Source organism: Prunus persica, chromosome G5, assembly GCF_000346465.2.
Source record: "Prunus persica cultivar Lovell chromosome G5, Prunus_persica_NCBIv2, whole genome shotgun sequence".
Taxonomy (NCBI): domain Eukaryota; kingdom Viridiplantae; phylum Streptophyta; class Magnoliopsida; order Rosales; family Rosaceae; genus Prunus; species Prunus persica.
In genome coordinates, this window is record NC_034013.1 from 12,776,516 (window position 1) to 12,800,442 (window position 23,927).

The following is a 23,927-nucleotide window of genomic DNA, read 5'->3' on the forward strand; positions in this document are numbered from 1 at the left end:
ATACTGAGGGTTTTTTTAATCTTTTTTAATCATGGACTGATTGGATACTTAGAATTTAGAGCTCTTAATTTTTATGTAGGGATTTGGAATTTGCCTGCTATAGTCGGTGGTAGTTTCAAGATTCGAAAGACGACTGGACAAAATTTATATACTAAACTCAACGGTAGAAGTGAATTTTATTAATAAACATAAAAAGATATACATAGTGAGGGGAACGTAATGAGCCTTACCCTCAAATGCATATATATCTACAAATACAAAAAAAAAAATTCTGAAATTTCTGAAACAACTGTCTTTGTGTGAGACAAAAAAAAAAAAATTATATGCGGGCTTGGGGTTTGTGTGAGACAAAAAAAAAAAATTAATAATCATAAGTAGTGTAGGTAATTTTTTTTAAATAAAAAGAGAGAAGGAAAAAGAAGAAAAAAGAAAGAGAGAGGGGAGAGAAAATAGAAGGAAAAGAACGAAAAAAGAAAAAGAAAAGAGAGGAGAGATGAGAAAAGGAAAACAAAGAAAAAAAAAGAGGGAGAGGAGAGAAGGAAAAGAAATGAAGAGAGAGAGAGAGAAGAGGGAAGAAAAAGAAAGAAAAATGGTTTCTACAGGTTTGTATATGCTTAATTTAAGTGGGGAACATATGTAGTGTAGGTAAGAATTTTTTAACAAAAATTTGGGCCGGGCATGAGCCCAACTTGCCGTATGCTAGAAACGCCACTCGCTATAGTTCAGCTGTTGAAAACAAAATTCCTCATCAAACATGTATATGAAAAGGAAATGTCAATGTGGTTCTTTAAGATTGGTCGGCGAACGTGATCTAGTCTAGTAGAAAAGGGATTTGACTTGCATACTAGTGGTCTCATGTTCGAATGTCCATGACTTTATGTATGTATGAGGAAAAATCCCTCATTTACAATTTAAACTATCGTTTGTACTAAAAAAAAGTTCATTCTTCAGTTTGGAAAGCTCGACTTGATCTAAAATATATGATATATTCTAAGCAATTACAACCAAAAAACCAAGAAACAAAAAGAGGCAAAAGGGCCACATTATGTCATAATTTGGTCATCTAATTTTTCCTGTCAAAGATTATGTTTATGCACATTAGAGTGGCTGCGTGGAAGGCCAGTTCTTTTGAACGTGTCTTTTTTGTTTTTTAATGATTCATTGGTGAATGAGGGATCGATATGCCTAGGTTGTTATCCAATGAAAAGTCAAATGAATGGGATAAAGCTTACGTTATCTAATATATCATGTTCCATTCATACTAAAAAGATCTAAAGTCGTCTTTGGTTTATCGATGCATTTGACTCTTAATAAAATTGTGTGGTACCAATTCAAGGCATTTGTCGTAAACAATAAAAAGAATTGGAATATTGTGTAATACTGAAGATACCAACTTATTATATAAATTTATGAACGTTAACTGATATGATAATTTCTTATTTGTTATGAATAAATAAAGTTCAAAATTGTGTTAAAATGAGAACAAATAAAATATTAAGGGATTAGATTAGTGTCTCTAGCATTACTCATTAGGCTCTAGAAGAACTTGAATCGTCAACCACTTGTTAATGTTTGTTAGTCATAAATGGTATGAGCAGACTTTTTATCTCTAATCCATTAATTTTGCAAATAACTTGTCTTTATATGTGGTTTCATTCAAATTTGATAAACAAGTACACTATTTACATGAATTGATTTGTGGGTTATCTTCAAAGCTTCAAAACAAGGCAGAGATTCTATTTTCTAAGTTCTAAATTCACGACTACCTGTACCTGCCCTTCGTTTTAAATCTTTTCAGCAATGACTTTTCTTTCTTTCTTCTAGTACGTAAATAGTCAACGTAAGGGTTATGGATTATGCTCAAGATTTTAGCAGTCCATGTCAAATATTGTGTATGTACACGCAGTGACGCAGACAAACCCAAAACCTGTGTCGCCTTTATGCATTAGCAGAGAAGTTTCCCTTCCCTTGAATCTGTCCAGGTCTGGCTGCTTCTGCATTATCCTTCAAGTTTTCTCTTCCCAAATTCCTTTTGGGTCAAGAAATAACTAAACAAAAAATAAGAATTACTGTTTGTAGCTTTTGTCTGGGAAAAAAATTAGTGCTAGCGTGAAGCAAAGTGTGTGTGAGTGTTTATATCCCCAGCTAAGCTAAGGTCTATAGCACTTAACTCCTTGGCTAAATTTAAGTACTAATCCGTAAGCCGTAAAACCAAACTGATTAGTGGTTTAAATCATGATTTAATGGAAAACTGATTAAGGGATTTGAAGTTTTGACTTTTCACATTGTTCATAATCTTCTAGTTTTCCACAACTTTTCTTGACTTGGCTGATCCTCCAAGCTATCACACACCAACCCGAAATGGCGTTATAAAAAGAGTAAGTAACAACCACGTTCTGCAAAATTCATCAAATTTTCATATATGCATTTGGTATTTTTTATAGCAAGTGATTTTTGACTTGGTATTTTCTAATCCATATATTTGATATATTCTGAATTCTTAATTGGTCTCTCATCAGCCTTCTCCAACCCTTTTCTCTTTCTCTATGTGGTAGAGACAATATGAGCAGCCCAAGTTCAGTACTTGCTATACTTTGCCTTCTCTGCTTTCTTAATGGCCAGGGAATGATAGCGAAGGTGGCTGAAAATAGCCAAGTATGTTATATATATGTTTCCACATCTCAAACACTTGTTCTTGTTCTTTAAGGTTTTTGTTCTTGTTTTCTTTCTTTTTTTCTTGAATACGGTGTTCTGATATATCGCTCAACCAACAGGTACACATTGTTTATCTGGGAGAGAGGCAGCATGACAACCCCAAGTTGCTCACAGATTCACATCATGATTTGCTTGCCACCATAGCGGGAAGGTAATTTACATGGATTTAGGAAAAGACAGACCAATTCTGTGAATTTGAAATCTAGGATGCTTAAATGATCCAAATCTTGAGTAAAATGTTTATTAAGTAATTTGGTTCTTATGCTGCAGCAAGGAATTGGCCTCAGAATTAATGGTATACAGTTATAGACATGGTTTCTCTGGGTTTGCAGCCAAGCTCACAGAGTCTCAAGCCCAAAAACTTTCAGGTATATTTTAAAAAGTATTGCTATATATAGGTGCAGCAAAGATATGTCTGGTTTGCAATGATTGACAATTATTTACAATATAGATATGTAATGGATTCATGAGTTATACCTTCAGATGTCATCATTAAGTATTGTGCTTATTGTTGCTTTTTTATGCTTATGAAATGGTGAACTCTAGAGCTGCCTGGTGTTGTTCGAGTCATACCAAATAGTCTTCACAAGCTGCAAACAACTAGGAGTTGGGATTTTCTTGGCCTCTCTTCTCAATCCCCTTCCAATATTCTTCACAAGAGCAGCATGGGTGATGGAGTTATCATAGGTGTCCTTGACACAGGTTGCCCTCTTTCTATCTCTTAAATAAGAGCACGCACACGCGCACACTCTCACTCCTACTTATGTAATGGTCCCTGAACACAAGCACTAAATGAAACAGGTATTTGGCCGGAGTCTGAATCATTCAATGAAAAAGGCCTGGGGCCAGTTCCATCCCACTGGAAGGGTGTATGTGAATCTGGAGACAGATTCAATGCTACAAAACACTGCAATAGAAAAATCATTGGAGCCCGCTGGTTCATTGATGGACTTCTTACCGAGTATGGAAAACCACTGAACAGGTCTACAGAGTTCTTGTCTCCCAGAGACGCACATGGACATGGTACTCACACTTCTAGCACTGCAGCTGGTTCTTTTGTGACCAATGTGAGCTACAAGGGCCTTGGTCATGGGACAATCAAAGGGGGTGCCCCAAATGCTCGGTTGGCCATTTACAAGGTTTGCTGGAAAGTGCTTGGAGGCCAATGCTCATCAGCTGATATATTGAAAGCTTTTGATGAAGCCATACATGATGGGGTTGATGTGTTGTCATTGTCAATTGGGTCTTCAATTCCCCTCTTCTCAGAGGTTGATGAGCGTGACGGCATTGCAACCGGTTCCTTTCATGCTGTGGCCAGGGGAATTACTGTTGTTTGTGGAGCAGCAAATGATGGACCTTCAGCTGAGACGGTTCAGAACACAGCGCCATGGATCATAACCGTAGCAGCAAGCACCATGGATCGATCATTTCCTACTTCGATAACTTTAGGAAATAACAAAACTTTCTTGGTATGTATTTCTGTGATTGTGGAAAATAACATTCTTGGTATGCATTTCCAACTTCAAGCATATACTTTGTTGTTTATGTAGGGACAAGCTATGTTTACAGGGCCAGAGATTGGATTTGCAAGCTTGATATACCCAGAATCCAAAGGGCTTGACCCTACTGCTGCCGGGTAACATGATCTGTTACTTTGTAATACATCCCCCAAATTAGCTTAACAATATGTATTTACGTATAGTTCATTTTCATGAGTTACCCTTTTGCAGTGTGTGCCAATCCCTGTCACTTAACAAAACTATGGTAGCTGGAAAGGTGGTTCTTTGCTTCACTACAGTCAGTCGTAGGACAGCTATAACAAGTGCTTCAGCAGCTGTTAAAGAAGCCGGCGGTGTTGGCCTCATCGTAGCAAAGAATCCAAGTGACGCCTTATATCCATGTAATGAAGACTTCCCATGCACTGAAGTTGACTATGAAATTGGCACCCGAATACTGTTTTACATCCGGTCTACCAGGTAACATCGATTAATTATCGTCCTTGTTGACACCGCGATTTTTATGGCTAGGTTTGTTTGTGACCCTCAAGTTTTGTTTGGAATGCACAGATCTCCTCTTGTAAAATTGAGACCTCCTAAAACATTTATTGGCAAGCCACTCTCAGCCAAGGTGGCTTATTTTTCATCTAGGGGGCCAAACTCCATTACACCTGCAATTCTTAAGGTATGTATACTGAATGCAAATGTTTAATATATAAAAGGCAGGGGGCCTATGTAGTTCTTGTCCACATAAGTCTTTCTCTACTTACCCTGGACACCTACATAAACCAGACAACAAAGTGAAATTTCGCCTGCGAAAGTTTTAGTAAATTGAACACTAAACATGTTCTTCAAGAGATCATCTATTTTTCCTTGTGTTACTAGAAAGCTCTCAAGTTTTGTCTCCTTTAACATTTGCTAGTTCCTTCTTCAAATTTAGAGAGAAGTCCATGTCTATGCTCCAATTTCGCTTCAGGATTCACCATATAAATTCTTCTTATATCATCTTCTTGTGATTTTTCTGTTGGACAGCCAGATATAGCTGCCCCTGGTGTGAACATTCTGGCTGCAACTTCTCCACTTGATGCACTAGGGGAGGGTGGATATGTCATGCACTCAGGAACATCAATGTCAACTCCTCATGTCGCAGGCATTGTGGCTCTTCTCAAAGCAATGCATCCCAATTGGTCTCCGGCCGCCATTAAATCGGCACTTGTCACAACTGGTAACCACATGATCACATGTTCCTAATTTCATTAACGATACATGCTAAACTTAACCATGTTCTAAATTTTCATGCAGCATGGAGGAATGGCCCGTCTGGTTTACCTATCTTTGCAGAGGGATCGCCTCAAAAGCTGGCAAATCCGTTCGATTTTGGAGGCGGCATTATGAACCCCAATGGAGCAGCAGACCCTGGTTTAGTATATGACATAGGCAAAGCCGGCTACATGCAATATCTCTGTTCAAGGGGCTACAACAACTCTGCCATCTCTAGGCTTGTAGGGCAGAACACAAAATGTCCCATTAAGAAGCCCTCTATCCTTGACATGAACCTACCCTCCATAACCATACCAAGTCTCAAAAATCCCATCACAATAAAAAGAAGTGTAACAAATGTGGGAGCCCCTGAATCCATTTACAGAGCTACCATTGAGACTCCATTTGGTACAATTGTATCTGTAAATCCCAATGCTCTGGTCTTCAACTCTACAGTTCGAAAGCTGGATTTCACGATCACAATCTCCACGATCCACAGGATGAATACTGGATACTATTTTGGAAGCCTTAGCTGGGCTGATGGAGTGCATGTTGTAAAGATTCCTTTGTCTGTGAGGACAGAGTTTTTGCAACCTTATGATGCAAATGATGACTGAATTGAATAGTGAAATGATGGAGTGCATTCACTTTAAGCCTATCTTCTCATATCTATATAAAACAGGACTTCAATCATTCGTCTACCCAAAAAAAAAGAGTCTACATTTGGTCGCAAGAATATGAAATAATTGGTAAGCTATTTACTCTCTGAAAATTATGTTAATGAACATTAGAGTGGTCAAATTCCTTAATCAGCCCGGCATCAAACCAAAATAACCGTTGGACTTGAGCAGTTTGGGCCTCACTTCGATTTAACTAATTTTTGGGCCAAAAACCCAAAATCCAACAAAACTGAACTACATACGTAAAATTGGTTTGATGAATTTATAAAATTGTTTTGGGGATACAATGAAGCAATGTTTTGACCCATTAAAAAAAAAAATTTATCCCAAACAAATGGTTCATTTATATAATCTTCGATATTTTTGTTTTAACTTTTTCATAACAATTTTATCCCTTTAACAAGCTGCGTTTAACAAGAGTTAAACATTTTTGCAGAGAATGATGAAACATTCAAAATACCATAAAATGTCCTTGATTGATGATAGTATTAAGAATTGAAAATATTAAATAAATGAGAATAATATAGTAAATTTATTTATTTCTGAATTAAAAAATATATATAATATAAAACAAATGCAGAACATACCTCCTATTTTAATGGAACAACCCATTATCTTTCTTAATTTTATAGGATCATTGAAGAAATAGGAGGGTTTCTTCCATTGTTATTCTATATCATTTTCATCATTATCATTCTAGCAAGAACTTCTAGGAGCTCATTAAGAAATGGGTCTAGGACTGACTTCTCAATTATTTGATTTGTTTATTTTGCAAACTTATCTTCTCAGATTACATTGGTTGGCAAGTTTCTTAGGCCCCAATCCTTTAATTTGTTCATAACATAAATTTATTCATTTTTTAGTCCCCAAATCTTCCAAACCAATTTCTTAGACCCCTTTTCTAATCACCCCAGATAATTAATATCATTTTTTTATTAGTTGTTTTATGCTTTGTCTTTGTTTATGCTAATCAACTCCAGGAGGTTGTTTTCATACCCTTATAGTCAATTTTTTGTTAAATTTTAGAGAGATGAGACAATAGCCCACTACTAGCAACATCGACATTGTCTCCCAATTTAATCACCTACAAAGCCCAGTAGATGTAAGGTTTTATCACAGAAGGTCTCGGTAACATTAGTAGTAAAACCATTCATTATATGTTGTATTTTATTTAGTTAAGTTTCTGATATGAGACTTATATTCTTCAACAATTTTTGCAAAGACAAGGCTCATGATACAATTAGCCACTTCACAATCATATTTTGTAACAAAACCCTCGGATAAGTACTGATCAATCTTTGAATTTCGACGAAACAGGAAGCTTTCCTCCATCATTAACTAAATGCAAACAGAATGCATATAATATGTGTCAAAAGTCAAATTTCATTTATGCAAGCATCATATAATGCTTGCATAAGAAACAATCCTAGCCTCCCATGGGCTTAATGTGTTTAATCAAAGTCTATATAAGGCAATGCACCAAACTTTTAAGCTTCAGAACTTGAAGCTTAAACGCCATGGCTTCTCTTTTATTGAAGAAGATGAGCAACAAAGTTTCAGTGTTTGTGACATTTAATATTTTCTTAGTGCTCTGTACCCAAAACACTATGATTAGGACGGTCCATGCCAATAGTAAAGTGAGTGCTTCCAAACTAGAAATCTCTTCCTTTTTCAAAAAAAAAAAAAAAAAAAAACATATATTTTGTGGTTCATACTATTGTTTTTTTTTCCTTTTTAAAGGTTCACATAGTCTATATGGGTGAAAAGCATCACCATGATCCTGAGGTTGTAACCAGTTTGCATCACGACATGCTGGCCTCAGTTTTAGGGAGGTATTCATCTTGTAAACCCGTTATAAATTATATATCTTCGAATTTAGAACCTCTTTTAATATTAGAAAGAGAAGCATCACTTAAACGAAAGAGTTAAAAAAAAAACCTTAATACCTTTATGCTCATTAAATGGAATGTTAGTGTCATATGATTTTATATGATAAAATCATTTTCCACACATACTATAGTTTTAAAAAAAAAAAAAAAAAAAGATTAGCCCCAGAGGAATTGATGAAATCCTGGATTGCACAAGTATTATGTTTGTTCAAGACTTTCAAGTTGACTATTTGCCTAATTATGTCCATGCAGCAAAGAAGCCGCTTATGATTCTATGGTGTACAGTTACAAGCATGGATTCTCCGGTTTCGCAGCTAAAGTCACAGAATCTCAAGCTCAGAAGATTGCAGGTAGGTTTTCCTGTTTACGCTGGCTTCAACTTATTAAAGAGATTCAATTCTTGTGGCTCAGCAGTCAAATTCCAAATATTACTCTCACTGATTTTCTTCTATGATCTCTATTTACTCAGAGTTACCTGGAGTTATCCGGGTTATGCCCAGTCACTTTTATTCTCTGCAAACAACTAGGAGTTGGGATTATCTTGGCCTCTCTCCTAGTTCTCCCACTAACCTTTTGCATGACACAAACTTGGGAGATGGAATTGTCATTGGCCTTCTGGACACAGGTTGCTCTCACTTCTCTTTCTGTATTTGTGTTTGTGAGTTTTTTTGAGACAAGCCATATTGGGCGAGGGGGGAATCGAACCTAGTACTTGAGGTGCAGGGGTGGATGTGTTTGCATTTGTGAGTTTAGTTATAGAAAATATGATTTTAAAAAGTAGTGTTAAAATGGTGGCAGGTATATGGCCAGAGTCAAAGGTATTCAATGATGAAGGGCTTGGACCAATCCCAAACCAATGGAAAGGTCAGTGTGTATCTGGAGAGAGTTTCAATGCCTCAGCAGATTGTAACAAAAAACTTATAGGAGCAAAATGGTACATTGATGGTTTCCTTGCTGAGAATAAGCAGCCATTCAACACCACTGACAGCCCAGATTTCTTGTCCCCAAGAGATGTTTTTGGACATGGAACACACACATCTACCATTGCTGGTGGCTCTTTTGTGTACAATGCCAGCTACAGAGGCCTTGGCCTGGGATCAGTAAGAGGTGGAGCGCCCCGCGCTCGCTTGGCGATGTATAAAGTGTGCTGGAATGTGCCAAGGGGGCAGTGCTCATCTGCTGACATATTGAAAGCTTTTGATGATGCAATTCATGATGGAGTTGATGTTATATCAGTATCTCTTGGCACCCAACTTCCTCTGTTTTCAGAGGTTGATGACCGCGATACGATTTCCATTGGTTCGTTCCATGCTGTGGCCAAGGGTATACCTGTTGTTTGTGGAGCTGCAAATGAGGGGCCTTCTGCATACACAGTTGAAAACACAGCACCATGGATCTTAACCGTAGCAGCTACTACAATTGATCGATCCTTTCCTACACCTATTACACTTGGGAACAACTTAACCATTCTGGTAATTTGTGGCAAACTTCATGAAGTTACCGTATATATAATTCGTTTTCTTAATCTAAGTTTTTCTTATTTTGTAGGGTCAAGCCATTTTTGCAGGAAAAGAAGTTGGTTTTACTGGTTTGGTATACCCAGAAAACCCAGGACTTATCCCTTCACTAGCTGGGTAACGTATTAATGTGTCCAGTTGTTCTAATTAGTTTCTGTCTCCCTTATTGTCTAGCAGATTTGAATTTTTAAATGATTGCTTGAGATAAATCCAAAACTTTGGCTTCTTTATACTTATTTTTGGTGCTTAAATACTGTTCAAAGATCATGGTAGTAAGTAGATTTTTGCACAATACATTGCATTGTCCTATAACAAAGATTCACTTGCAGCGTCTGCGAGTCCCTTTTACTTAACAACACACCGGTGGCTGGAAATGTAGTTCTCTGCTTCACAACAGTGGCCAGTAGAACTCCAGTAGCAACTGCGGTCTCCAGTGTTAGGGCAGCTGGTGGGGTTGGGGTTATTGTTGCCAAATCTCCTGGTGATGTCTTAGGTCCATGTAGCAATGAGTTCCCATGCATTGAAGTAGACTATGAGCTTGGCACTCAGATACTATTCTACATCCGTTCCACCAGGTACTTTTGTTCTTAACCATCCTCATCAATCGGTTCACCATCATGCTCATTTTCTTTGTTGACATGTTAAATTTCCATTACTCTCTTTGGTAAACAGATCTCCAACCGTAAAATTGAGCCCTTCTGCAACACTGGTTGGGAAGCCTATATCAACCAAGGTTGCCACTTTTTCATCTAGAGGGCCTAACTCCATTGCTCCAGCCATACTCAAGGTAAAAAATAAACCCTACTACTTTAAGCCCTTTAAAAGTAAACAAACTTGAATTCCAATTAAACCATTTAGTATTTTTGTTGTCGCAGCCAGACATAGCCGCTCCCGGTGTGAGCATATTAGCTGGCAGTTCTCCCTATGATTCTTTCATGGATGGAGGATTTGCCTTGCATTCAGGAACATCAATGGCAACTCCTCATGTCTCAGGCATTGTGGCACTTTTGAAAGCATTGCACTCCAATTGGTCCCCTGCTGCAATAAGATCGGCCCTAGTAACAACAGGTTCATCCATTACCGTTATGATTACAAACAAAAATTGCAACTTTTGGTGTAAATTAATTAACCACATTAATGCAAAATTTCGTGACAGCATGGAAGACGGATCCATTCGGAGAGCCTATCTTCGCTGAGGGGTCACCCCAGAAGGTTGCTAATCCATTTGATTATGGAGGAGGCCTTGTGAACCCAAACAAGGCAGCAGACCCTGGTCTCATATATGACATGGGCACAGAAGACTACATTAAGTACCTTTGTGCTGTTGGCTACAACACCTCAGCCATCTCTCAACTTGTTGGACAAACCACAGCTTGTTCCATGGTCAAGCCTTCTGTTCTGGATGTGAACCTGCCTTCCATTACAATTCCAAATCTGAGAGAAAATATTACACTCACCAGAAGTGTCACAAATGTTGGTCCAGTCAACTCAGTATACAAAGCTAACATAGACCCTCCACCTGGCATCAGTGTAGCTGTTAGGCCTGAGACTTTGGTCTTCAACTCCACCATTAAAACAATCTCTTTCACTGTTGCAGTTTCCACCACCCACCAAGTGAACACAGGATACTACTTTGGAAGCCTCACTTGGACAGATGGGGAGCATTTGGTGACAAGTCCCATATCTGTTAGAACACAAATCATTCAGTATTATACAGATGGCAATTGAAAATCTAATAATCCATGCCAGAAGGATAACTATGCAAATTAATGATGGAGTTGTAATTTGGTATTAGAATGTAATAATCGAGATCAAATAAAATACTATTATAGTTTAATAAGATTTCTGAGCTTATTACATTTTTTGAGTTATGGGGTTTATATAAATTGGAGGTCCTAGGCAGAGGCCGCCCTGCAGGAGACCAGTATACTTATGTTTGTTCTTTCTTGTGTGGCCATTGAAAAGTCAAAGTGAAAATGTCATTTGATAGTTTTTTTTTCCTGCCATAATTGAAATGTCAATTGATAGGTAAAGAAATAAATATCTGAACCAAAAATCAAAAAGTTCGGAAGCTCCTCTTTTGATTAGATTAGTCTTCAAAGCCTGCTACTTGCATGGTGACCTGATTCAACAATGAAAAATCATATTCATACAATACAAACAAGGTATTGTACTAAACCTGCAGGCTATATAGCTGTAGCTTCATAAATCCTTATCTATCAGAGAGAGAGATATAATGGGTTTCCTTTGGGTGAAACTGAGAGCAACAAGGCTTTACTATTTGTGGCAGCAAGTCTTTTGTTAGTTTTCAATGGCCAGAACACCCTGATTGCACCGGTTGATGCCGAGAGTAGAGTAAGTACTGCTTCAAAAGCTTGAAATCTGTTTCTCTCTAATTTCTTAATTTATGGAGGATTACCACTAATTACTGTCTGATATATAGCTTCACATAGTTTATATTGGGGAGAAGCAGCATGAGGATCCTGAGCTTGTAACCGGTTCACATCATGAGATGCTGGCATCAGTTGTTGGGAGGTATATAGCCTTTACAGTTTTACTTTCATTCAAATCAGTAACTTTTACACTTCGTGATACTTCAATTTCACCATAAAGAGCACTTAAGCTTCTGATTAAGCAGCTTGAATTGCGATTTTAGTCTTGTTCAAGTAGGTTTTTTTTTTCTTGCTTGTTTTCAGTCTGCCACCTACATTGCAAAGGTGTGGTGATGTGGTGAGGGCTGCTTAATTCGCTTTCATTCATTCATGGTTATGCTGCTTTTGGAAACTTGCATGTTTGAAGATGACTTAATTTATGTTGGTCTCTGGTGGTAAAATTCTAAAATGGTTGTTGATTATGTGTGGTTGAATCTATGCTGCAGCAAAGAAGCCGCCATTGACTCAATAGTCTATAGCTATAAACATGGCTTCTCTGGTTTCGCAGCCAAGCTTACAGAATCTGAAGCCAAGGAGATTGCAGGTACTTTTACATTGAGTACTCTTTCTTTGACCACTTTTGATCAATGCATATTGCCTCAAAATTTTCTGATTATAATTAATGAGTATATTCCTTCTATTCAATCTTGTTTTAGAGTTACCCGGAGTTGCTCATGTCATGCCTAATAGCTTTCATACATTACAAAATACAAGGAGTTGGGATTATCTAGGCCTCTCTTCTCATTCCCCCACCAATCTTATGCATGACACAAAGATGGGAGATGGGATTGTCATTGGTATAATTGACACAGGAATATGGCCAGAGTCAAAACACGGGTCGGTGCGAATCAGGAGAACACTTCAATGCCACAACGGACTGCAACAAAAAACTTCTAGGAGCAAAGTGGTTCATAGATGGTTTCCTTGCTGACAATGAACAACCATTCAATACCACTGAATTCCCAGAGTTCTTGTCTCCTAGAGATGCAATGGGACATGGCACACACACTGCCACAACCGCTGCTGGTTCCTTTGTGGCCAGTGCAAGTTACAAAGGCCTCGGCCTAGGAGTAGTTAGAGGTGGTGCACCCCGGGCTCATTTGGCCGTGTACAAGCCATGTTGGTATGCACCAATTGCAGTGTGTGCTGCGGCTGATATGCTGAAAGCTTTCAATGAGGCTATTTATGATGGGGTTGATGTGTTGTCACTGTCTATGGGAAACTACCTTCCTAAGTTCGCAGAAGTTGATAAGCGTGACGCAATTTCCACAGGCTCATTCCATGCCGTGGCCAAGGGTATTAGTGTTGTTTGTGCTGCAGACAATACTGGACCTTATGCTCAGACAGTAAGGAATGTAGCATCCTGGATCTTAACTGTGGCAGCTACCACCATTGACAGGTCCTTCCCACACCCATCATGCTTGGGAACAACATAACTCTACTGGTAACTCATGTAAATTTTGTTGCAAACTTGTCTAATTGAGTCATTAATATGCTTCCTTTTTTTTAATTGGATTCAACATTCACATGTTTTCCTTTTTCTCAATTGGTTTGTATCATAAAATTTTCAGGGGCAGGCCATGTTTGTAGGAAAAGAGGTTGGTTTTACTGGTCTGGTGTATCCAGAGGGCCCAGAACTCTTCCCTACAACAGCTGGGTATGTAATATTTATTTGCACATCTTTTTTATATGAAGAAAAAAGTGTTTCTCCTCTTATCCTTTAACTGAACTGAAATTTTTTACATGAATAATTTGGTTTGTGATATGGGAAATGAAACCATAATGCTCTCTGAAAAAAAAATGTATTCACTTGCAGTGTCTGCGAGTCCCTGTCACTTAATAACACACCTGTGGCCGGAAATGTAGTCCTTTGCTTCACAACAGTGCCCGGGCCAGCACAAGCAATAAGCGCTGTATCCGCTGTGAGAAGTAAGGGTGGGGTTAGGGTGATTATTGCAAGGCATCCTAGTAATCTCTTGGCTCCATTCAGCAATGACTTCCCATGCATTGCGGTAGACCATGAACTTGGCACCCAGATACTGCTTTACATTCGTTCCACCATGTATCTTCATTTTGCACCACCATGATCAATTTAATATCAAAATTTTCTTTGTTGAGCATGTGAAACTTAGGTCATTCTGTGTTATACATAGATCTCCTGTAGTAAAATTGATCCCTTCTAAAACACTGGTGGGGAAGCCTGTATCAACCAAAGTTGCCTACTTCTCTGCTAAAGGGCCTAATTCAATCGCTCCAGCCATTTTGAAGGTACAATCCCCTACAACATTAGTCCATCCTATTATTTATCCTGTTACTTTGGAGTTAACTGATTAGGGCTTTGTGTCACAGCCGGATATAGCTGCACCCAGTGTGAGTATATTAGCAGCCAGTACTCTCTTTGATCCCGTTATGGATGGAGGATTCGCCTTTCATTCAGGGACATCAATGGCAACTCCTCACATTGCAGGCATTGTGGCACTTTTAAAAGCATTGCATCGTCCCCTGCTGCAATCAAATCAGCACTAGTAATAACAGGTTGATCTATGACCGTTATACTCGGTGGCCAAGTGATTAGCAAGTGCTGGTAAAGTAGCAAAATTGAATGGTGACAATTTCAACATTAGGTGCAGCACATTAACAATTACAAAACTTTTTGTTTTGTTTTGCAGCATGGAAGACTGATCCATTTGGAGAGCCCATATTTGCTGAAGGAACTTTGCAGAAGCTCGCGGATCCATTTGATTACAGAGGAGGACTAGTGAGCCTGAACAAGGCAGCAGACCCTGGCCTCATATATGACATGGGAACAGATGACTACATAAACTACCTTTGTGCTGTTGGCTACAACATCTCAGCTATCTCTCAACTTGTTGGACAAGCCACAGCATGTCCCATTATTACGCCTTCCATTCTGGATGTGAACCTACCTTCCATTACCATTCCAAATCTAAGAAAGTCGATAACACTCACTCGAAGTGTGACAAATGTTGGTCCTGTCAACTCAATATATAAAGCTCAAATAGACCCTCCACCAGGCATTAAAGTAAGTGTAAAACCAGATACATTGGTTTTCAATTCCACAGTTAAGACAAACTCCTTCATGGTAGCAGTTTCCACCACCTACCAAGTGAACACAGCATACTTTTTTGGAAGCCTGACTTGGAGTGATGGGGTGCATGATGTGACAAGTCCCATATCAGTGAGAACACAGATCATACAATCCTATACTGACGACAATTGAAAATAGATCATACTCATCCTGTAAAATTGGCTACATACTAATAATCGCATTTCTCTCCGGAGACAATGTCTGCCTCTCTTTTGTAAGCAAAATTTGTTAGTTATATAATGCACAGTTGAAAATAATATATGAGAGTCTGCTTGATGAACAAGGAAAGTAGACAAGGAATTTGATTATCTTTTGTGAGTGCACTGAAGAACAGAGAACCAGGTGCCGTGGTGGGCAAATTGATATGGATATGAAAAATGATGCAACAGCATTTTCTTTTCTAGCATTATTTTTTATTCATGAACCAAGCTCAAATGGACAGACAGAAGTCAATTGCAACCCCAACTTTCCCAAGGTCATCCTCCCACTCACCTTCTTCTGTCGTCATGTTTACTTTTTGAAACATGATAGGGTTTCTACAGAAATGCTTTTCGTCCCAAAACAATCCTGCTTTTCCTTGAAAAAGAAAAGTAGTCCCACTAACGGAAGGCAAAAGCACCACTCATAAGTTGTGGGTTTGGAAATCTCATGGCAGGGCTCTCATAAAAAGCCAGTCCAATAAACGTGGTGGTAGGGGCCTACTTCAATGCAGTGCAGTGCAGCACCACAATCATTCAACTAACACTCTTCATCATTTGAGGACAGACTATCAATCGAAGTACACATAATATATTATAGAGTTTCACAGATGAGTTTTTTTATATTTAGATGTAAGCAATCCATAATTTTTAGTTGGTGTATTTGCAGTTAAAAAATCATATTCAAAAAAGGCACAGCAGAATGCAGATGAATAAAAGATGAAAAATATTCATGCTTTTTTTCAGGTCCTAAAAGATTATGCTTGGCCATGGCATACACATCACACCAAGCTTTTGTGCCCTACTGTTCAAGTTGACAATAGAAAAGGTTGAGGAAGTAGATAAAGCAAATTATTCAAAGTTTTGAGGAAAAACTTTCTACCCAAAATGATGTCCTCACATGGATTGAGCATTATATTACAAGAGAAAAAAGATTTTCGACTTTTAACATGTCTATTAGGACCATTAGATTATAATTTACAGATGCAGGGATGGCTGGCTTTTAAAGTGTACACAATACCTGTAGAAAATTTCCAGAGTTTTCGAGTCTTCCATTTTTTGATGGATTCCAAAACGAGAAGAGACTGGATATGTACAAAAAAAAACTACTCTCTTGTTGTTCTTGCTCTTTGTTTACTTCAACACTATCTCCATGTCTCAATAATACTTGTTGAGGCCACAAGCGAAGTGAGTGTAAAGTTTTAGCTCCAACTCCATTTTCTTTGTTCTTTCTGCACAGCTATTTGACAAGGAGTCTTTTCAGGTGCACATTGTATATTTGGGAGAGAAAAAAAATGATGATCCTGCATCGACAAAAAAGTTTCATCATCAAATGCTAACCACCTTGCTAGGAAGGTCTGGCTTTATTCCATACACTGTTCATTCTTTTAGTCCTAACGTCAAAATGATTTGCATTCCTAGATATAGAAAAACATAACAAGAAAGCTCCTTTTTTTCATTTTGAAGCAAAGAAGCTGCATATAGATCCATTATATACAGCTATAAGCATGGCTTTTCTGGATTTGCTGCAAGGTTAACAGAATCTCAGGCAGAAGCAATTGCAGGTATGGTATTTAGCAAGAAACTACATGATGAGCATACTATTTTATCATCATTCATTGTTAACACCATAAGCTGCAGAGTTTCCTGGAGTTGTCCAAGTGATTCGAAATCGCATTCACAAGCTCCACACTACCAGAAGTTGGGATTTTATTGGGATCCATCAGCACTCATCGGGAAATCTTTTAACAAAGAGCATGGGCAAAGGAACTATCATTGGTTTAATAGATTCAGGTAACATCCCCTATTATAAATACTAGTACGCTTCAAACTGTACTTGAACACAAATTTGAATATATGCAGGTGTTTGGCCAGAGTCTAAAAGTTTTAATGATGAAGGCATGGATCCTATCCCAACACATTGGAAAGGAATTTGTCAGCAGGGAGAGCACTTTAACTCCACCAACTGCAACCGAAAAATTATTGGTGCTCGCTGGTTTAGAAAAGGCGCAATTGAACATTTTAAAAATCTTAACAGAACCAACACTGTGGTGGACTTTCGGTCACCAAGGGATGGAATTGGACATGGCACTCATACAGCTTCCACAGCAGCTGGCTACTTTGTCAAGAGAGCCAACTACAGAGGACTAGCTTCAGGGTTAGCCAGAGGAGGAGCACCTCTTGCTCACTTAGCAATTTACAAGGCTTGCTGGGCCTTTGAAGGATGCACTGATGCTGATCTTCTAAAGGCATTTGACAAGGCCATTCATGATGGCGTGGACATCCTATCTCTTTCTGTAGGCAATGTGACTCCTTTGTTCTCTTACGTTGATCAGCGTGATTCAATTGCAATTGGTTCCTTCCATGCAACCACAAAAGGGATTACAGTTGTTTGCTCAGCAGGAAATGATGGCCCTATCTCACAAACCATTGTGAACACTGCACCATGGCTCATAACTGTAGCAGCCACCACAATAGACAGGGTCTTCCCAACAGCCATTACACTTGGAAATAACCACACTCTTTGGGTAAAGCTAACTCATCCTTGGAATGAAAAATCGGAAAAATAAAGCAGTCACTTAAGATTTCTTGCAATGGCTGTCTGTTGCAGGGCCAATCTATTGACATTGAAAAACATAAGCATGGATTTGTTGGCATCATATACTCCGAACGCATAGCTTTAGACCGGACAAATGATTCAGCGTGAGAACTCTTCTTTCCTTTTGATTAATATCTTAATTTATCTTTGCATGTGCTGTGTGTCACAATCTTCCATTTTACTTCAAGCAAGGATTGTCAGCCTGGAAGTCTCAATGCAACATTAGCCTCAGGGAAAATAGTACTTTGTTTCTCAAAATCAGATCAGCAGGACATAGAGTCTGCATCAAACACCGTGCAGGAAGCCGGAGGGGTTGGACTGATATTTGCGCAGTTTCCCAATGATGGGCTCGCGTCATGCGATATTCCATGCATCAGAGTAGGTTATGAAGTAGGGACACAAATACTTTCCTACATCAGAAAAGCACGGTAAGAACATAAGAAGATGGAGAAAACATTTAAGTGTACACATATGATACAAAATTGAGTTGTTTACTGTGGCTATGAAGGTTTCCAATTGCAAAGCTCAGTGACCCAAAAACTGTTATTGGGAAATGGGCCTCTCCTCGAGTTGCCTCTTTCTCAGCTAGAGGACCTAGTTCCATGACACCAGAAGTTCTGAAGGTAACAGTACTAATCATATCAAAAACAGACACACATATCAAATACTATGTTTACTTTCTCTTCATATCTGCGTTATTTAATTATGACCTTGTTTTTTTATACAATGCTTGATCAATGGACATAGCCTGACATAGCTGCACCGGGCGTAGACATCATAGCTGCATTTCGACCACGTGACACAAAACATAGCAACGGTTATGCGCTGCTATCAGGAACTTCAATGGCATGCCCTCATGTTGCAGGGATAGCAGCTCTCATCAAATCTGCACATCCAAATTGGTCTCCTTCAGCAATAAAATCAGCTCTAGTCACCACTGGCAAGTCAAAACCAAAACATCTATTTTTACAGTGAAAACTAAAGTCCGTGCTCATCTACAACTTACACTAACCACTTAACTCTTGCAGCTTCCCAGACTGGAACAGATGGAACAAGCATTTCAGCCGAAGGCCTAACCCGCAAGGAAGCTGACCCTTTTGACATAGGCGGTGGCCATGTTGATCCCAACAAGGCAATCGATCCGGGGCTCATTTTCGATGCTAGTACAGAAGATTACATCAAATTTCTCTGCTCCCTTGGTTACAGCATTGCCTCAATTACCAGATTAGCCAAGACCAATATAAACTGCATAACAAAAACCAATGGGGTGAACCTCAACCTCCCTTCCATCACAATTCCAAACCTCAAAAGGACAGCAACTGTGACAAGAACAGTGACAAATGTGGGGCACATAAACTCAAAGTACAAGGCATTGGTGCAGGCTCCTCCTGGCATAAAAATGACAGTTGAGCCTCAAACTTTAAGTTTCAATATAACCACTCAAATTCTTCCCTTCAAAGTCATCTTCTTCACAACTCAAAAGTTGCATGGAGATTACAAGTTTGGGAGCCTAACATGGACAGATGGAGAGCATCTTGTCAGGAGCCCCATAGCAATTCGTGTGATCGGATTTGAATCATATAATGATGTATGAGATCTCTGGGAAATCAAATATGAAATAACAACTTGTAAGATTTTAAATTGCTCCAATATGTTCCAATCATGGACATCATGAATTTCAAAAGGTAGGGTTTGGACCAGCATAGATCATATTTTGGTGTATGGATGATAAATCAAACGGTCGAGAGCATACAAATTTGCACCCGAGGTATTGTGCTTGATTGTACATATAAAAAATTCAACTCAATTGATATTGAATACAATTAAATTCCAATTTTTGGTAAAATAAATTAAGATATTCGAACCTTAAAGCATGTGACAAGAGCATCATTGATCACTCTTTTAATATTTGTGCAAATTATATCTAGTGTAATAAACTCCAATCTCGTGGACCCAAATAATAATAATAATAATAAGGCTTTTTATCACAAAACATCCCTGATGTTTACGAAACTATCAGATTGCATTCTTAAAGTTTTTTTTGTATCACGCATGGTCCCTAACGTTAATATAGGTGCTCTTAAATAATCCCTCCATTAAAAAATCTATTAAACCTAGGAATATAATCGTCAAATCAATCCAAAATTATAAAAAAAAATATTTATTATTTATTTATTTCATTTCCCTCTCTCCTTCTTTCTTTCTTTCTTTTTCTTCTTCTTCTTTTTCTCCACCAGATTCCTTATATCTTCTTTCTCTGTTTCAGTCCATCGTTAAGCTCGAATGGACCTTCTCTGGGTCTGTGTGGTGAGACTGCAATTAAAGTTCATATCAAATATCAAACACTGATTGGTTGCTAAGAAACTAAATGGAAAAACAACATAAAAACTCAAGCTTGTCATGTTTCTTTCATTGCTGGTTTCCCAGTGAACGAAAAGAAACAAAATTTTGAGGAGTTGGCATCAAAGAGATAATAAAAAGTAGCAAAATTCGAAGCAAACCTCGTGCATATGCCATAAGCGTGCCAGAGAGCTTTATGAGCCCATCTTGCCCAAAACTCCATTCCCACCTAAAATATACATATATAAAATCCAAATCGATTTAGTAGTTTTCAGTGTAAAGAAAAAAACTTCAAAATCAATTTAATTTAATTAAGTTTCTCCAATTGAGATGTTGTCAGTGAACTTACAGCAGCACCAACAGATAGAGCAAATGTACCCAACATTTCAGACAAAGGCACATTCCCACCCTACACAGAAAACAAAATCACCCAATTCAAAAACTCAACCAGAGAAGATAAAGTTCGTAACTTTTGTGGTTTAGAGAGCAGAGAGAAATTGGTTACCTCCATTTGCCAGTAAAATCTGTAATAAACAGCCATGACAGCCATGGAAGTAATACCAAAACTGGACATCACCGCAGCAACAAGATAAGTGAACCTCTCCGATTTCTTCCTGGACAACTTCTCAGCCACACGTACGGACGGTATTACAATTGGGTTCTGAGAATCAGCAGCCTCTTGGGCTCTTTCTGTGCAATTCTCAAGATGGGTACTCTGCTTTTGGTCCTCCATGACGACATAGTGAAACAGAGCTTCCTTCGAGCCCTATAATGAATTGCTGATTTTTGGTGGCGAAGATTCGAAGGTGGGAAGAAGATAGTTAGGTTGGGTTTTGCGAGGAGGTATGAGGATTGGATGAGACGGATGGGTTTGGGGGTTGTGGCGACGAAGTGCCCAGCCGCCATGGAAGAACTTCAGAGCGAGGGAGAGATAGAGAGATTGACTTGAGGATGGGTCGAATTGAAGTGAACAGACACCACAACTTTCTGTCTGCAAACTTGAGAGAGTCTCATAACCATCCTCAAGGAATCTGGCGAAGAGAAAGAAGAAGAAGACAAGAAAGAAAGGAGGAGAAGAAAGAACGAGAGAAGGGAAGGAAATTAAAAAATATATATCTATATATATAAAGCAAAAGGCAGAGAATGGTGAAACATTCAAAATACCAGAAAATGCCCTTGGTTAATGCAAACATTAAGAATTAAAATTATTAATTAAATGAGGATAATATGGTAAATTCACAATTTTTCATATTAAAAAAATTAAAAAAAAAAGAAAATTCAGATAATGGATCCTATTTTTATGGAATACAACTATCCATTATCTTTTTTAATTCTAAAATAAATTTAAATTTTTTTTAAAAAAAGCCTCTCGCAGGCGCAGAAGAGCGTGCAGAGAGGCTAGTATATATTATATAAATTTGGATTGATTTTACGATTATATCTTTATATTTAACAGTTTTTTTGATAGAAAAACTATTTAAGAGTACTTATATTAGCGTTAGGAACCATAACTGATACAAAAAGACTTTAAAAATGTAATCTGATAGTTTTGCAAATGTCTTTGACGATTTATGATAAAAAGCCAAAGAATAATAATAAACTAAATTTAAGATTGAATTCGTCAGCCGCAAAACCACATTTGCGTGTGATCCAGGTTCTCTTTTAGTATCTCGTCTCAGCCGTCAGATGACCCATAATCAACCGTTCAGTTAAGACAATGCCACTCACGCGGACCGACCGGCCCAGCCGTCGATAAGTTTCAATCCAACGTCTCACTTGAAATTCACAAAAATCCGCGCAGAAAAAACTCAAACAGAAGCGGCAAAGCAAAAATTCAAAGATCGCTCCCCACTATAAAAACCCCTTTCCCCTAGTTAGTCAAAACACCACATTCAAAATCAAACTGTTTGAGAGGTCAGAAAAAAATTTCCGAGAAAATGTCAGGGAGAGGAAAGGGAGGAAAAGGGTTGGGAAAGGGTGGGGCGAAGAGGCACAGGAAGGTGCTGAGGGATAACATCCAAGGCATCACCAAGCCCGCCATTCGAAGACTTGCTCGTAGAGGCGGAGTGAAGCGCATCAGCGGCCTCATCTACGAAGAAACCAGAGGGGTTCTCAAGATCTTCTTGGAGAATGTGATTCGCGATGCTGTGACTTACACTGAGCACGCCAGGAGGAAGACGGTGACTGCCATGGATGTGGTCTATGCTCTCAAGAGGCAGGGACGAACCCTCTATGGTTTCGGAGGTTAAATCTAGCATATGTAATCAAATCCCTTCTTTGATTTGGGGCTTTTGTAAAACTTGTTATGAGCGAACAAAGTGTTTGATGGTTTTTGAATCTGTAATGGCATGATTTTTAAGCTTGTTCTGCTTCAGTCAATGAATATATAGACTTTTGATATACATTTTTTGTTGATTTTTACCAGTTTCTGAGAAGATTTATTTGTTTTTGAACCAAACCCATTTGTGATTGTAGGCAAGGTGTTCGTTGGTTTGCCTGATGCAAGTTCAGTGCATCAAGTATTGCCAGTTCATTTGAACATGTGGCTGATTAACTATTTCTTCAAACTAATGTAATTTCACAGCCTTTTAGGCTCAGAATTTAAAATCATTACAATAATTTACAAATATGCAGATCAAGTAATAATTTGCAGAGATGTCTATTTTGAACTCTCTAGTGGCCAGTTCAACTAGCTCAAGCAAGTTTAAGCAAGGCAAAACTAGAAATTTGGCAGGCAAGAGTTTACTATTATTCATCTCACAATGAAATCTAACCTATCCAAGTAAGCATCCCTATCCATTGTCCATGGATTTCCTCCGCAGCTCGTTCTTTCGCTCTTGGGTGAAAACAACATAGCTCTGCACAAAGGGCAGGTCAGCTGGCCCTGGTTAACCCAACTATCTAGACACTCCCTATGAAACACATGATCACAGTTGCACTGTTCCCTCACCTCATGGCTTCCCTCTATGTACTCCAAGCATATATAGCACACTGTGTCCTCACCTGCATGCTTTGTGTATCTCTCAAGAACTTGACCAAACTCCACTACTGGAAGCCTCCTCTTGATATATGCAGTTAGAACATGAATTGGGACGGGGACTATCGACGGGCACATACGATCCAACACAAGAACGTAATTGTTTGGATTCGGATGATGATGTTCTTCCAGCGAGTCAGTAGCTGACTCAGTTATCTGTTCTGAAGGCTTGAGCAGACCCAGATGGCTAAGTGCCAGTATCACCATGACCTTGAAATATTGAAGCAGGTTTAGAAGTGTCCTGAAGCTTATGCGCCATTTCGGCATCTTTAAACAAACACAAGGGAGCCCCATGAGATACAGAAGGAAAGAGGGATGGAAGGTGTGTTGTGTTGAGCAAAACATATAGCAGATGCATGACTATATAGCATATATTATAATGAACTCACATGGTTCAGAGTTGTCTTAATCACATGTTTGACGATAATTTGATTTTAATCCACATCACTAGGTCGCCCGTGTCATTTTCGCCATAATTTTGTCGAGTATAAGATAAGATCAATTCTGCAGACCCATTTTGATACTTGATGAGTGTCAAGTGCACACCAAGTTTGATACTTGACTCGGTCTGTAAAACTAGTCATGGTCGAGTTCTAACTGTTCTTGGTCTCTTCTTCCTTGTGGAAATAAAATAATAGACTTTAGTTAAAAAACAA

The 23,927-nt window shown here is 38.5% G+C and overlaps 6 protein-coding genes and 1 pseudogene across 7 annotated transcripts; 5 read left to right on the top strand and 2 right to left on the bottom strand.

Moving 5' to 3' along the window:
* LOC18776079 (subtilisin-like protease SBT3.4) lies at positions 2,412 to 6,118 on the top strand. 2 transcript variants are annotated; one of them, XM_020563296.1, is made up of 11 exons: positions 2,412 to 2,462; positions 2,556 to 2,655; positions 2,775 to 2,866; positions 2,986 to 3,083; positions 3,262 to 3,417; positions 3,517 to 4,184; positions 4,266 to 4,351; positions 4,446 to 4,691; positions 4,782 to 4,896; positions 5,244 to 5,436; positions 5,514 to 6,118. In XM_020563296.1, the coding sequence occupies exons 2-11, from the start codon at positions 2,563 to 2,565 to the stop codon at positions 6,086 to 6,088; spliced, it is 2,322 nt and encodes a 773-aa protein (XP_020418885.1). In that variant the 5' UTR covers positions 2,412 to 2,462; positions 2,556 to 2,562; the 3' UTR covers positions 6,089 to 6,118. The 2 variants fall into 2 exon arrangements, with proteins under 2 accessions (XP_020418885.1, XP_007210025.1); XM_007209963.2 differs by having other exon boundaries at positions 2,412 to 2,655.
* LOC18776848 (subtilisin-like protease SBT3.5) lies at positions 7,658 to 11,414 on the top strand. Its single transcript, XM_007210663.2, has 10 exons — positions 7,658 to 7,788; positions 7,892 to 7,983; positions 8,293 to 8,390; positions 8,510 to 8,665; positions 8,839 to 9,512; positions 9,589 to 9,674; positions 9,887 to 10,132; positions 10,230 to 10,344; positions 10,433 to 10,625; positions 10,714 to 11,414. Exons 1-10 carry the CDS (start codon positions 7,669 to 7,671, stop codon positions 11,283 to 11,285), a joined length of 2,352 nt encoding a protein of 783 aa, XP_007210725.1. The 5' UTR covers positions 7,658 to 7,668; the 3' UTR covers positions 11,286 to 11,414.
* On the top strand, positions 11,662 to 15,424 carry LOC18777534 (annotated as a pseudogene).
* On the top strand, positions 16,195 to 19,740 carry LOC18776956 (subtilisin-like protease SBT3.9). The gene is made up of 10 exons (XM_020564419.1): positions 16,195 to 16,483; positions 16,560 to 16,651; positions 16,763 to 16,860; positions 16,937 to 17,089; positions 17,159 to 17,823; positions 17,907 to 17,998; positions 18,083 to 18,322; positions 18,403 to 18,517; positions 18,642 to 18,834; positions 18,923 to 19,740. Exons 1-10 carry the CDS (start codon positions 16,280 to 16,282, stop codon positions 19,486 to 19,488), a joined length of 2,418 nt encoding a protein of 805 aa, XP_020420008.1. The 5' UTR covers positions 16,195 to 16,279; the 3' UTR covers positions 19,489 to 19,740.
* On the bottom strand, positions 20,155 to 21,077 carry LOC18775953 (beta-carotene hydroxylase 2, chloroplastic). The gene is made up of 4 exons (XM_020564420.1): positions 20,740 to 21,077; positions 20,584 to 20,643; positions 20,396 to 20,463; positions 20,155 to 20,207 (listed from the first exon to the last, which is right to left on the bottom strand). Exons 1-4 carry the CDS (start codon positions 20,965 to 20,967, stop codon positions 20,168 to 20,170), a joined length of 396 nt encoding a protein of 131 aa, XP_020420009.1. The 5' UTR covers positions 20,968 to 21,077; the 3' UTR covers positions 20,155 to 20,167.
* Positions 22,101 to 22,636, top strand: LOC18775725 (histone H4). Its single transcript, XM_007210481.2, has one exon. It carries the CDS (start codon positions 22,172 to 22,174, stop codon positions 22,481 to 22,483), a length of 312 nt encoding a protein of 103 aa, XP_007210543.1. The 5' UTR covers positions 22,101 to 22,171; the 3' UTR covers positions 22,484 to 22,636.
* LOC18777356 (putative RING-H2 finger protein ATL61) lies at positions 22,764 to 23,603 on the bottom strand. The gene has a single exon (XM_007210888.2). The coding sequence runs from the start codon at positions 23,563 to 23,565 to the stop codon at positions 22,987 to 22,989; it is 579 nt and encodes a 192-aa protein (XP_007210950.1). The 5' UTR covers positions 23,566 to 23,603; the 3' UTR covers positions 22,764 to 22,986.

Bases quoted from the DNA above. Each gene is read 5' to 3' on its own strand.
- LOC18776079 (XM_007209963.2), top strand. From the start codon at position 2,563: ATGAGCAGCCCAAGTTCAGTACTTGCTATACTTTGCCTTCTCTGCTTT. The intron at 3,418-3,516 runs GTTGCCCTCTTT...TAAATGAAACAG, and splicing joins CATAGGTGTCCTTGACACAG to GTATTTGGCCGGAGTCTGAA. The intron at 5,437-5,513 runs GTAACCACATGA...ATTTTCATGCAG, and splicing joins ATCGGCACTTGTCACAACTG to CATGGAGGAATGGCCCGTCT.
- LOC18776956 (XM_020564419.1), top strand. From the start codon at position 16,280: ATGCAGGGATGGCTGGCTTTTAAAGTGTACACAATACCTGTAGAAAAT. The intron at 16,484-16,559 runs GTGAGTGTAAAG...GAGTCTTTTCAG, and splicing joins TTGTTGAGGCCACAAGCGAA to GTGCACATTGTATATTTGGG. The intron at 18,835-18,922 runs GCAAGTCAAAAC...TAACTCTTGCAG, and splicing joins ATCAGCTCTAGTCACCACTG to CTTCCCAGACTGGAACAGAT.
- LOC18775725 (XM_007210481.2), top strand. From the start codon at position 22,172: ATGTCAGGGAGAGGAAAGGGAGGAAAAGGGTTGGGAAAGGGTGGGGCG.
- LOC18776848 (XM_007210663.2), top strand. From the start codon at position 7,669: ATGGCTTCTCTTTTATTGAAGAAGATGAGCAACAAAGTTTCAGTGTTT. The intron at 8,391-8,509 runs GTAGGTTTTCCT...CTATTTACTCAG, and splicing joins TCAAGCTCAGAAGATTGCAG to AGTTACCTGGAGTTATCCGG. The intron at 10,133-10,229 runs GTACTTTTGTTC...TTTGGTAAACAG, and splicing joins TTCTACATCCGTTCCACCAG to ATCTCCAACCGTAAAATTGA.
- LOC18777356 (XM_007210888.2), bottom strand. From the start codon at position 23,565: ATGGGGCTCCCTTGTGTTTGTTTAAAGATGCCGAAATGGCGCATAAGC.
- LOC18775953 (XM_020564420.1), bottom strand. From the start codon at position 20,967: ATGGAGGACCAAAAGCAGAGTACCCATCTTGAGAATTGCACAGAAAGA. The intron at 20,464-20,583 runs GTAAGTTCACTG...TGTATATTTTAG, and splicing joins CTCTATCTGTTGGTGCTGCT to GTGGGAATGGAGTTTTGGGC. The intron at 20,208-20,395 runs GTTTGCTTCGAA...CTTTAATTGCAG, and splicing joins GCTTATGGCATATGCACGAG to TCTCACCACACAGACCCAGA.